At 46.9% G+C, this 11,749-nt stretch overlaps 1 protein-coding gene across 5 annotated transcripts; it reads left to right on the top strand.

The window, feature by feature from the left end:
• The first annotated feature begins 42 nt into the window (after positions 1–42).
• cdc7 (cell division cycle 7 homolog (S. cerevisiae)) lies at positions 43–9,868 on the top strand. Of its 5 annotated transcripts, none has more exons than XM_064338174.1 (12): positions 43–117; positions 749–858; positions 1,013–1,099; positions 1,241–1,376; positions 1,844–1,937; positions 2,023–2,165; positions 2,685–2,748; positions 3,956–4,045; positions 4,602–4,783; positions 6,374–6,456; positions 8,373–8,522; positions 9,089–9,868. In XM_064338174.1, the coding sequence occupies exons 2-12, from the start codon at positions 762–764 to the stop codon at positions 9,472–9,474; spliced, it is 1,512 nt and encodes a 503-aa protein (XP_064194244.1). In that variant the 5' UTR covers positions 43–117; positions 749–761; the 3' UTR covers positions 9,475–9,868. The 5 variants fall into 5 exon arrangements, with proteins under 5 accessions (XP_064194244.1, XP_064194243.1, XP_064194242.1 ...); XM_064338173.1 differs by having other exon boundaries at positions 3,956–4,051; XM_064338172.1 differs by having other exon boundaries at positions 2,685–2,925.
• Positions 9,869–11,749: the final 1,881 nt, after the last annotated feature.

The following is an 11,749-nucleotide window of genomic DNA, read 5'->3' as shown; positions in this document are numbered from 1 at the left end:
CTCTATTTTGCATTTACGTAAGTTACGTTAGTATTCATGTGACGACAGAGGACAGCCCCTTACGTCAGTTTTAGCGCGGAGTTTGTTGGCGGAAAGAAAGAACGGAAGAAAGGAAAAGTAAGTAACTTGGCTTGTTTATTACGTTTCATTGTGGCGCGTGTGTGAATTATACATATTCATGTTAGTTAGCTTGCTGAAATAAAGAAACATTTATTCTGAGGTAAAGGGTTAAGAACAACCTTGAAAGAACGTGTTGTATTCTAATAAATTGCTGGTATTCTGTGGATAGCAATCCTGATAGTAGCTATATTAGCTAAGTTTGTTGACTAGTTTGTTTAGTTGCCCGGTCAGGTTACCTAACTTATTTTAAATGCCGCAATTTCGTGTGAAACAAGTAGCTGCTTGATAGATGCGTCGTTTGGTAAAGAAATTATTGCTAATCGCAGGATATGTAGCTAGCTGTCTCAGATCGGAAGCATGGTGTGCCAATGATTGCGAGATGGCTAACGTGTAAGGTCGCTGGGTAGCAAGCGTATACTTTATTTCTGACTAGATAGCCTATCTAACGTGCATTCGTGCTTTCTAGCTAGATACTGCTGTAGACATGTAGCTGGCTAGCTAACGACTAGACTACATACGTGTTCTTGTCTGTCAGTGTCAAAAGAACCCTAGCTACCTGTTTTAGCTGTTGGGTTTTGGGTTTCTGGATGGCAAGACCAATGTCACAATGTTATGTCTTCTCTTGCAGATTCACAGCTTAAATGGAAGTCCCACCTGTTGATAAAACTTCAAAAGATATCCGTGGATTGGATGTTCAGTCCAAAGTTGACAGAAGCAATGGGAGATGTGAAATTCGAAGTAGGACATGCTGCGTCTTAGTTTTGCCTTCTTATTTTAAAGTTGAATGGCTCTACACTATTCAGTCTACTCTTGTTTCCTGGGTCATCTGTTTGGGGTTTGAGTTTAAATCATTTTTGTGGTAAGGGAAAATAACAAGATATGTTTAATTTAGGTGACGTGAAGACGGATATAGAGTACCTGTGTGAAGCAGTACCCGAGCTTTCAAAATTTTTTCACATTGTTGACAAAATTGGTGAAGGTGAGTGTATCCTCTAATCACACCAAAATCTACATTCCAATGATGCCTATTTTCAATAGCTTTTTTTGTAAATGTAATGTAAAGTGGCATTTAAAATGTGGAGAGAATCAAAGCATGAATAATGTAAAACAATATTAACAGGAACGTTTAGCACTGTGTACCTGGCGGAAGCCCAGATGACGAGTGGGGCCAAAGAGAAGTTTGCTCTGAAACACCTCATCCCTACCAGCCACCCAGTGCGTATAGCAGCTGAACTCCAATGTTTAACAATGGCAGGGTGAGTCTATCACTATAGTTGTTTCCATTTTAGGTTTCCTGAATTATATGAAGTCTCCCTACCAGCACTTGGGACTTTTTTGACAAATCACTGTTGATTTACGCAGGTTGATTTAAGCAGCAAGGGATGTTTGCTCGTTTGTACTAGTTAACAGAAATTGGTAATGCTTCCTTTCACAGTACCTTAAGTGCTAGGTATTTACCAGGAAAATATGTGGTAAGAATAGCACAAAATTGGGTAATTACTATTGGTAAAAGAAGTAAATACTTAGAAACTAAAACTGAGAAAAAAACGGAAGCTTTATTGCTTCAGAAATATATTTTTGTAAAAACCTATGCAGTCAGTGTCGTATTTACCACTAGTGAGCATCAGGCAGTGACTCGCTCTTCTTATGACTGAGGACGACGATGTGAAGAACGGAGTATTTACTGGAAATAGTACTCACGGCATATTTAATGTCTTTGCAGGGGGAAAGAAAATGTCATGGGTGTAACTTACTGCTTCCGAAAAGATGACCATGTGGTTTTTGTTATGCCTTACTTGGAGCACCAAGCCTTTGTGGTAAGCCACTCCTACTGCAGGATACGTTCTCCTCTGAATTGAAAAAGTTCTCAGAAAGCCTGATGTGATGTAAATCCTCTTGCAGGACGTTTTAGGCTCCATGAGTTTTGAAGAAGTGCGACGGTATATGTTTCACTTGCTCAAGGCCCTCGCTCACGTCCACCGGTTTGGCATCATCCACCGTGACATCAAGCCAAGTAACTTCCTGTACAACCGACGGCTGAAGAAGTATGTAATCTTGCGTAACTGTATAGTGATGCTCTGGAATGCAGACATTGGCGCGGGCCAATTAAAATCTTTCTTTTTCCCCCTGCTCCCTCCTTGCGAGTGTTGGAAGTCTGTACAGCAGAAGTTTAGCTGAGTTCATGTGGCCTCATGTCATTTTCACTGCACATTCTAATTCATTGTTTTAATTATTAGGCATCGGAGAGCGTGACTTGAAACGTAACCGTGTAAATTCTACAGAATCTTCCTGTTTATAATCGTGCTAAATTCAGTTTTCCAGCGGAACATACTGCATACTATTGTGATTTTTGAAGTGTGGAGAAAGTAGAAACAAGGTCAATTTTAATTTCCTTTGTGGAGTACTGTTACTTCATGCTAAAGGAAATATTCCAGGTTCTGAGCACTCAATGAAAGTACAAAAAACGTATTAAAGAAATTTAACCGTGGACCTCTAATATACGCTAGACAGCGCTCCTCTTGTTTATTCTGAGACGTGACGGTGCCCCTCGCTGCCGATTGCAGGTACGCCCTGGTGGACTTCGGCCTGGCGCAGGGCGCCCCCGACACGCAGATCGAGCTGCTCAAGGTGCTGAAGAAGAAGCCCCCCCAGCAGGAGGGCTGCAGCGCTGGCAAGCCTGCCGCGCCCGGGGGCAATAAGGCACCGCACCGCACGGCCCCTCCCACAGACCCCACGGGGCCGCACTCCTCCACAAAGCCACCCGCTAAGAGAGCCCTGTCACTCGCACGGACCAAACCCCACAAGGTCCTGCGCAAAAACACCCCCGCTTCTGGAACACGCTTAGGAAAACGCTCCGGCCCGTTTATAGCTTCCATATGTGAATGTGGGCAGCGCTGTTGTTTTTCTTTAAGGTGATCTGCTTATATACTGCGGTAGAGGATAAAATGGATGTGTATTCTCTACGTGGAAGAGGCCCACAGTGTAAATCTGCAGTCCACCTTAATGCTTTGAAAATATCGTCTTTGTTTTATAAGTTTGGAGAGCCCTGCCGTTTTTGGAATTTTGTACTTGGCATTCTTAGCCGTTTATCATCGCAACTGTGCACCTGAAGTTAGCCTACACATTCTAAATCTTTTTGATGACGCGTTGTTTCTGTGTGTTGCCAGAAGGGGGAACCACCGATAAAGAATTCTCAGCAGGCGATGCTCTCGGTTGCTCTCCTAGGCTAGTGTTGACTGTGAAATAGAGCTTGAGGAAGAAGCCCAGTTGTTATTGTCAAATGCCGCATGTGACACTTAGTAAGTGCGGCAGCTTGACAAATTGGCCCCTGAGGTGTCATGTTCAGAGGCTGGCACCAGCAGATCCCCGTACCCCCTCGCCCTCACCCCGCTCTTCTTCCACATGGCATGCGGCACTCCGAGGTGTTTACGACTCTGTCTAGACTTCACTCGGGGCTCGCTCCCTGGGGACTGGGCTCCTGCAAGCACAGCTCCCAGCACTGGGGATCCTTTTACACACAAACACAGCCACTGCATGCGTCACTGTTACGAGATGATGTATGAGGCTGTGGGTTACAGTGTGAATACAGATATTTAAGAAATGCAGTGGTTTTCTGTATCAGTAAATCCTTTAATGTGATGGTAATCTCTGCCCGGTGCAAATGTTAATTTGTGCACTGTGCACTGTTCTTTACAATATGCTTGGTGTATGCCACTTAATAGACTTTCTACGTCAGTGTCTAGATTGTCAGTATGTGCCGTTTTGATTTAAAAGAATAAAAATGCATTCCTTACACTGTTATTTTCTATTTTAACTTGTGTTCTTTGTTCTTCAGGAATCGATGGCAGTCAATCCAGCGCAGAGGTCGGTGTTCGGAGAAAGAAACCTGAACAGCCTCAATCCTAGTGAGGGTGCCGTTGTCAAGGTAACGGTGAGTTCACTGAAGATTAGTTGAGGACTTGCTGTCTCCAGGTTTTGTTGAAAGGGTTTGCCAAATTAGTGCATGTAAACCTATTAGGTTTTCCACAGTAATGACAGCAGCATAATGGCAGAAGCTCAGTGAAGGTGCAGAAGCTGCTTTGGTGGCTTTTAAAAACGGGAAAAGGCCCAAAGAGTGGTAGGATGAGAGTAATACACAGTGCTGTGCGAGTGCGAATTTTCAGCATTAAAGCACTGAAGAGTGATCAGCACAGTCCTTATTAAAGATCAATAAGCAGGAGCCTCTGGCTGGTATCTGGGGAGGCTTGCGCAAGTCCAGCCATCTGGCTGCGGCCAGGCCTCTGGACAGCGATATCTGTTCTACGGCGGGGAGTGTGAAATGGCTCTCAGCACCACGGTGCTCTGGGGAGGAGAGGGAGGAGAGGGAGGCGTGGGAGCGAGCGGGAACGCGGCTGAAGAGCGCGGACGCGCCGCCCGCTAACAGTGCCCCTAGCTGACCTGAGCCCTGAGCCCCTCCTCTGTGTGTGTGTCCGCCACGCCAGCTGGTGAAACCCACCAGGGTGGAGGACGTGGCGGCGAGGAGGATGGTCCTGCCGAGGCGCCGGCCCACGCCAGCGGGGGCACCAGCGAGCAGCAGCAGCAAGCCCAAAGCCAGCAGCCTGGGCCACGGCCTGACCTGCAGCTGCTACACGACAGACCGCGTCTGCAACGTCTGTCTCTCCAGGTACGCGTGTAAACACATACACACGCATGCACACACACACGCACACACACACGCATGCACACACACGCATGCACACACATTCGCATGCACACACACACGCATGCACACACACACGCATGCACACACACACGCATGCGAGCTCACATGCCTTCACGCCCATTCTTTTATACCCGTATCTAATTGGAGCTTGAATTTAATTCCCCCTTTTTTTCTGGAAAAAGTAGTGAACTCCTGGGTAAGTTTGTCTGGCTGTTGCAAGCACAAACTATGAGCGGAGAGGTAGTAGGAGGGTCATAGTATTTAAAGAATGGCACTGGTATCAGAAAACCTCCAGAATGTACCATCCTGTTGCCCAGAGTAATCAAGGAGTGTATAACGCTGGCAAAATTCCACATTTATGGGAATATGGATTTATGATAATAAATAATGTCAATAATAGTAAGCAAGAATGTTAATGTAGGCATGCAGTTACTGCACAGCCTAAGGAAGTGCTCTAGCCTGAGAGAATGGGTGAAGAGTATATTTAAAATCAGCTCTCCTGCTGTCCCTTCCCGTTTTTGTGTCAATTTCCCTAGCTATTCGTACCAGAATATGCTTTAAATGCATGAAATTATTACCCATGTATGGCTTTAATAATTTCTGTGATTTTCTGTGAAGTGTTTATTATAACCTCCTCACACATAATTGGTAAATATGGCTCAGCTTTTTTATGCTTTCTGCATTATTGTCTGCAGTGTGTAATATAATTGCTTTGACTTTTTGAAAGTTGGTAATGCTGATATTTTCCTGACTGGCTGTACAGTCTGTACTTCTCCGACCACTACTGAGCACATCCATCAATTTGATTAAAACCACTCTGCCTTTATTTGTACTCAGTTTACTGTAATTGGGCTGTTTCCTTCCCAACACTGATCACTGTAAGTATGCAAGAGAAACTTTCAAAAGGCCTTCTGCAAATGTATCCCAACTTTTATGGTAAAAGTGGTGGCTCAGGAATAACAGTATTGTGGTGTGCTGTTGAATGCACATCAGAATGACCTCATATGACTTTTTTTGGTTTGCATATCCCGTAATATAAATATGAATTAAAAAAAAAAAACCTTTATTTAATACCATTAATACCTTTTCACAGAACTGACTGAATGTCATGTCATAAAGGTAGTAGGAAGTACTCAGGAGGTAAGACCGATTGTCTGGCAGTCGGAGGGTTGCCGGTTCAAACCCCGCTCTGGGCGTGTCGAAGTGTCCTTGAGCAAGACACCTAACCCCTAACTGCTCTGGCGAATGAGAGGCATCAATTGTAAAGCGCTTTGGATAAAAGCGCTATATAAATGCAGTCCATTTACCATTTACTCATTACTCCCCCTCGCTGGCCGTTGTTGCGGGTGCCAGGTTGGGCCTTTCTCTGCATGTATAGGGACTTGCCGTGTGCACCGGTGGGCTGGCTGGGCCTGTGACATCACGGTTTGAAGGGCTATCCTCAGTTTCCTTCAGCCTGCTGTGGCCTGCTCTCATCTTGCACCGATGGCCCACTTCATCACCCACCCCCCCCCACCCCCCAAACTCACATCCGCTCCCGTGCCCCCGCAGGAAGCAGCAGGTTGCCCCCAGGGCCGGGACCCCCGGATTCAGAGCGCCCGAGGTCCTCATGAAATGCCCCAGCCAGGGAACAGGTAATGCCACCACCGGGGGAACCTCCGTTAAATCTGCGTGCCGCTCCCAGAGAAATGGCCGCCTCTTCCATTTCAGTGTCTGCAGGGCCCTGCCAAGCGCACGCCAGCTCTCTTTAATTACATTGTTCGGCCCTTCCTGTCCGGCTCGTTTGAGATGAATGCGAGTGGATGTGACCTGATCACAAACATCGTTGCTGCTCTGCTGAAGAGGCCCGGCGAGGGAGGCTGTCCGTGAGGGGAAGGGCAGAGCCCTCCTCCTGTCGGGGTTTCTGCCGCTCGCGGTCGCATGTGGAGTTCATTTGGAAGCGCATTCTGACACCATTAGGCCATTTCCTGTTTTTCTGAATGAATGCTGAGGAGCAGCGTGACTACAATGCAGCCCCCCCCTCCACACACACACCCTTTCCATTTCTGTAAACAGCTTTCCCCATTTCCTATGGGACGGTTTACGCCAGGATTAGCCGCAGACCGCAGCTTGACCACGGGCCCGCACCACTAACGTGGTCTTGGTCTCGGGGCTCCGCTCTTCATTCCCATCAGCTGTAACGCGCATACCTGCCGTCTGTGGAATTCAGTTTTCACTGACAGCCCTCTTGAAGGCTAGTTTATGTACGCAATGCGATGGAGAGAGGGATCCAGTGCTGAGCTCGTTTGTTGTCGGTGCTTTGGCGGCATCTGACGCCGAGCACTTCCGGTCTTCTGTACGAATGCCGCCCCGCAGCATGGACCAGAGCATAGCGGTAAAGGCAGTAATGGAGACTGTTCTCTTCAGCACAGTGCCCCAGTGGTGCTAGACTTCCCCTAATGGGCAGAGAACGCTAAAAACTGCACTCGGGCGTCTCTTCCGTCTGCAGCCAGCCTATACGCGCTCTGTATGAAAGCAGTGCTCATTTCATCGTGAGTTTCTTCAGCGATGTCACAGCACATGTCTGCGCTTCGGCCATCTCAAAGCTCTGGGAGCTGCGGTTGAGTGGCCACAGCATGCACAGCCAAAGAAAGTGAACAGATTTTGTGTGCGCGTGTTTGTCCATAAACGCAACACAAATTCTATCCGAGAATGAGTTACCATGTTAGCTCCATAACGTCACGAGAAAAGGCATGAAAGGAAGGACGTAATTTAAAGTAAATGGGCGAGTTCATCTTCAAACAGTTTCCATGTGCAGGACAAAGGCCCTTTCTTTTGAGATTTACGGTTGGCCACTGCTGCTGTAATTTGTTGTGTGACCGCTGTGAGTATCAGTTTCCCTGCCCGCGCCAGTGAGCGCGCTGATGGAGAAATAACCTTAGAAGCGCGTCGGGGCCGCTCTGTTATTTACGGAGAAGGCTTTTGCTTGTGCCGTTCACAATGGACTTCCGCGGATACCCCGTTATTTTGGGCCCGGCATTGTTCTGTGCACGGCGGCGTGTGCGCATAATTTCCACGTCTTCAGGCTCGGTCAGGAAGCGGTGCATGGGGTTTTCCGCAGAGCGAAGCCGTGGGGACACTGCCGGAATTTACACGGGGAAAAAAAAACGTTGCACGCTTTCAAAATGTGTGTCATGGATTGTGTTAAGTTGATGCATTAGAATGTGCAAAACGTTAATACAAAATCTGTCTTTTAAAAATTCAGAAAATGCATCGCCTGCATTGAGGTCACTATTCTTTGTACAACCAGAATTTCTTCAGCATTACAGTTCCCGTTATGGATTTAATTGCAGTAAACAAAGAAAACAAAACAAAAAAACAACTGTACTCTTTAAAATTCTGAAAAAGTGTGTTGCGGTAGTTTTGAACAGAGATCTAATTTGCATACGTGGACAAGGCGATTGGACAGGCCCTGTGAAATGGCCCCCTCAGTCGTATGGTGTGTCATATGGTGTGAATGGGGTGATGAATATAATTACCCCGCCTCCCTTTCCTTTCCTTTGCTTTGCAGAGATTGACATGTGGTCTGCAGGAGTCATTCTGCTGTCCCTTCTGAGCGGCAGATACCCCTTTTTCAAAGCCAGCGACGATTTAGTCGCCCTCGCGCAGATCATGACCATCCGAGGATCCAGAGAAACCATACAGGCTGCTAAGAAGTTTGGTATGTGTGTTTTGTGTGTCCCCCTACCCCCGCCCCCTCACCCCTCATCCTTGTAACCCGTGATTTGTGAGTCATTGCACTGCATTTAATTGACCAAGAAATCATTTTTATGAGAGGAAGTTGCAGGAAAATGCCCGAAACAGTTATCATGAGTCTTTTTTGAGGCTCCAGAGATTGCTGTGGGTGTAGTGGAGGGCAAAAAAACCCTTTATAGGCTTGCAGCCTGACTAATAAGTGCAATTTTCAAGAACAGATTCCGTAGATAAGCTTAGGGAGGTGAAATATGAGAAGGTCATAGGTGTTCAGCGCTGTGCACCAGCTTGCCATCCATCACCTGGCAGACCGGCCTAGTTTGGCGTCCCCTGCTGTGCGATCTTAACGCTGTCCGCCATGCGATCACACTTACCCCAGCGTGATTAACGCAGCCCTGCCCCGGGCAAGGTGGTGCGATTCAGTGCGGTTCATTCGTCTTATATATCTCATTAGTGACTCTGTTGCCCCCTGGAGGTGATTGTCGGGACTGCGCTGATTCAGGTCGTCTGCCTAACCGCGCGTTTGGGTTGCAGGGAAGGCGGTGCTGTGTAGCCGCGACCTTCCGGCCCAGGACCTGAGGACCCTGTGCGAGACGCTGAGGGGCACGAGGCCCTGCAAGGGAGGGGCGGTCCCAGACAAGCCCCCGGAGCCCCTCAACGTCGCCCCCGACAGTAAGGAGGACCCCGGGCTCTCCGGAAGCCCGCCCAAACAGCAGCGCCTGCAGGACGACGCGAGGCGGTCCCTTGCGAGCAGAACTGACCCTGCAGCCGCCGTCGAGGAGGACCCGGCGGACCGGAAAGGGTGGGACAGGGTGCCGGACGAAGCGTACGACCTCCTGGACAAGCTGCTGGATCTGAATCCCGCCACCAGGATAACGGCCGCCAAGGCACTGCAGCACCCGCTCTTCAAAGACCTGTGAGCTCCATAAGGGGGAAGGACAGACCGGCTGTGGTTCGCTTCAGGATGGAGAAAGGCATTTCACGTGATGTTGTGTTATTTTTAATAATTATTAATTTATTTTTTTAACCTTAGCCCTGCTCTTGCTCCTCTCCAGTCCTGTAGTGTGTAGTGAGCGGTGCTTCACTAGCTACCTCACTAGCCAAGCTAAAATAATAACCTAGCCGGCTCCCTATCGTTAGCATCCTCCGTGAGGCTTGTGGCTGGACCGGAACCACAGACTTCCACTCTTTGTTCTACTGCCGTTTGGACTGTTTTAAATTTTTTTGATTCTTTTGATTTATGCAACTGAATTTTATCTGTGTATGTCTCTGAATTGTTTTATTGGTCTTATTAAATTTCATTTTTTTAAAGAAGCAAGTAAATTCATTGTGTTTGATCTGAAAGCGTTGAGGGACATGTGGACACCTGTGAATTCAAAACGGCGAACGTGAAAGAAGCCCTTGACCAATGATGATCTGTGTGCATCAAATGACATCACACCGTGAACAGCTTCCTGTGTGACCCAAGGGAAAGCACTGTGAATGAAGCTGGGGTTTTCTGTATGTGCTGGATTGAGTCATCAGTCCAGAGGGGGAGGTGTTTATTAATAACAGACCAATCTGCATGTCAAAATGGAAACATCAGTGAACATGAAGCTGTCAGTGAACATGAGCCAAGTGAGGTAAGCAATCTCAAATCAAGGAATAACATATAAATTCATATATTTCATGAGACTTCTCTGCTTTTGGTTATAGTGGATGGTTGGGCAGTGGAGTAGACAGAGGAATGTACTGATGAAAAGGGATATAAAGGGCTGTCAAATCTGTCAAATAATGAGAAAAGGCTGTTCAGCTAATCATTTTGCCTTTAATTTAGAGTATCAGTGATGAGTTCCAAGCGTGTTTGAAAAGGCCTCATTACCTCCAGAGCAGACGGGTGAGTTGAGAAAAACAACTGGACGTCCCGTCCGCTCATTGACCGTTCCATGGAAACGGCCACATCGTTTGTTTTTGTTTTGTTTTAGGGTACGGCCTGTACACACGTAGCATACCTTGCGCAGATTCCTTCACCAGAGCCCAGACAAAAAAACGCAAGGCCAAAAAACTCGCAGCTGTGCAAGAGATTACTGGACGGAACCAGAGGCTGCCTGAAGCCGGCTGCTTGCTGTCTGCTGAATCAAGATGGCCGCAGCTGACTTCTGTCTCTGACGAGGTGCAAGTGGACCGAAAAACGGTCCCAACGTTCTCAGTAACGCCCTACCAGCAGCATGCGTCTGTTTGCCATTTAAACTTTGCAGCATTACAAAAACGCGGTCAAAAAGCATGTGGAAGGTTGGCGGGATTCTGGGAAAAATGAAGAAAATAAACCATGATTATTGGGTTTGTTTATTTCATGGAGCACGCATTTTAATCGCATTGTATAATTTACAGTAGTAAAAACAGACATCCACACTTGGCTCTCGGTTCTGCAGTTGTATAGCGCAGCTACACGTGATCTTTCATGATGTTAAGGGGGTTGGGGTGAAAGGGCTGTTGACATCATCAGGAATCACTCCTTACGAAATCCTCAAAGTAGAAATCTGTTGTATTCTTTTTGTCCTTATAAGGCAACACATATCCCTGGGTAACAATTGTGCTGGACCTACATGGGTGGAGAAGGCTGCTTGTTTTGAAGGTGGTGAAGACAATGTGGGGGGGAGGGGGGGTGTCTAGGGTCATTACAGAAGACATGGCTCTCCTTGGCTTTTGGCAGTAGAAGCTACAGAGAAATGCTAGCAGATGTCTGTACATTAATTGTGCAGATGCTAGAAACATAAAAAGCACTATGTCCTAGCTCTGTCGAAGCCATGTCTGTTGTTTATGTCGTTTAAGCTCAGTATGTCACTGAAATAATTTTTTTCATGGAACCCAGCCCGAAGGTGGTGAGAAGTGTGATCTTTCTTAATGCCTAATGTTTTTCCTGAAGTTTAGCAAAGATTACATTAGCAGATAGTTGGACCCCTTTAATAAAGACTGTGTGTTGTGGAGTAGTGGTATAGGGCAGCATGTTAATGTTGATATGCATGTTGATCTACTGCTTTGATGATTAATTAGTCATGAGAACACCTGCTAATCTAATTTAATTATAATTGAATTTGTGCACAAAAACAAACTACGGTGATGCTTTGTAGACCATATGGCTGTACAGTTTGCTTTTTTCTCTTTTCTCCCAGTTTGGAATGCCCAGTTGTATTCATCAGCAACGCTTATTGTCAC

Source organism: Anguilla rostrata, chromosome 6 (assembly GCF_018555375.3).
Source record: "Anguilla rostrata isolate EN2019 chromosome 6, ASM1855537v3, whole genome shotgun sequence".
Taxonomy (NCBI): Eukaryota; Metazoa; Chordata; class Actinopteri; order Anguilliformes; family Anguillidae; genus Anguilla; species Anguilla rostrata.
This window is presented reverse-complemented; position numbering and strand designations above follow the sequence as displayed.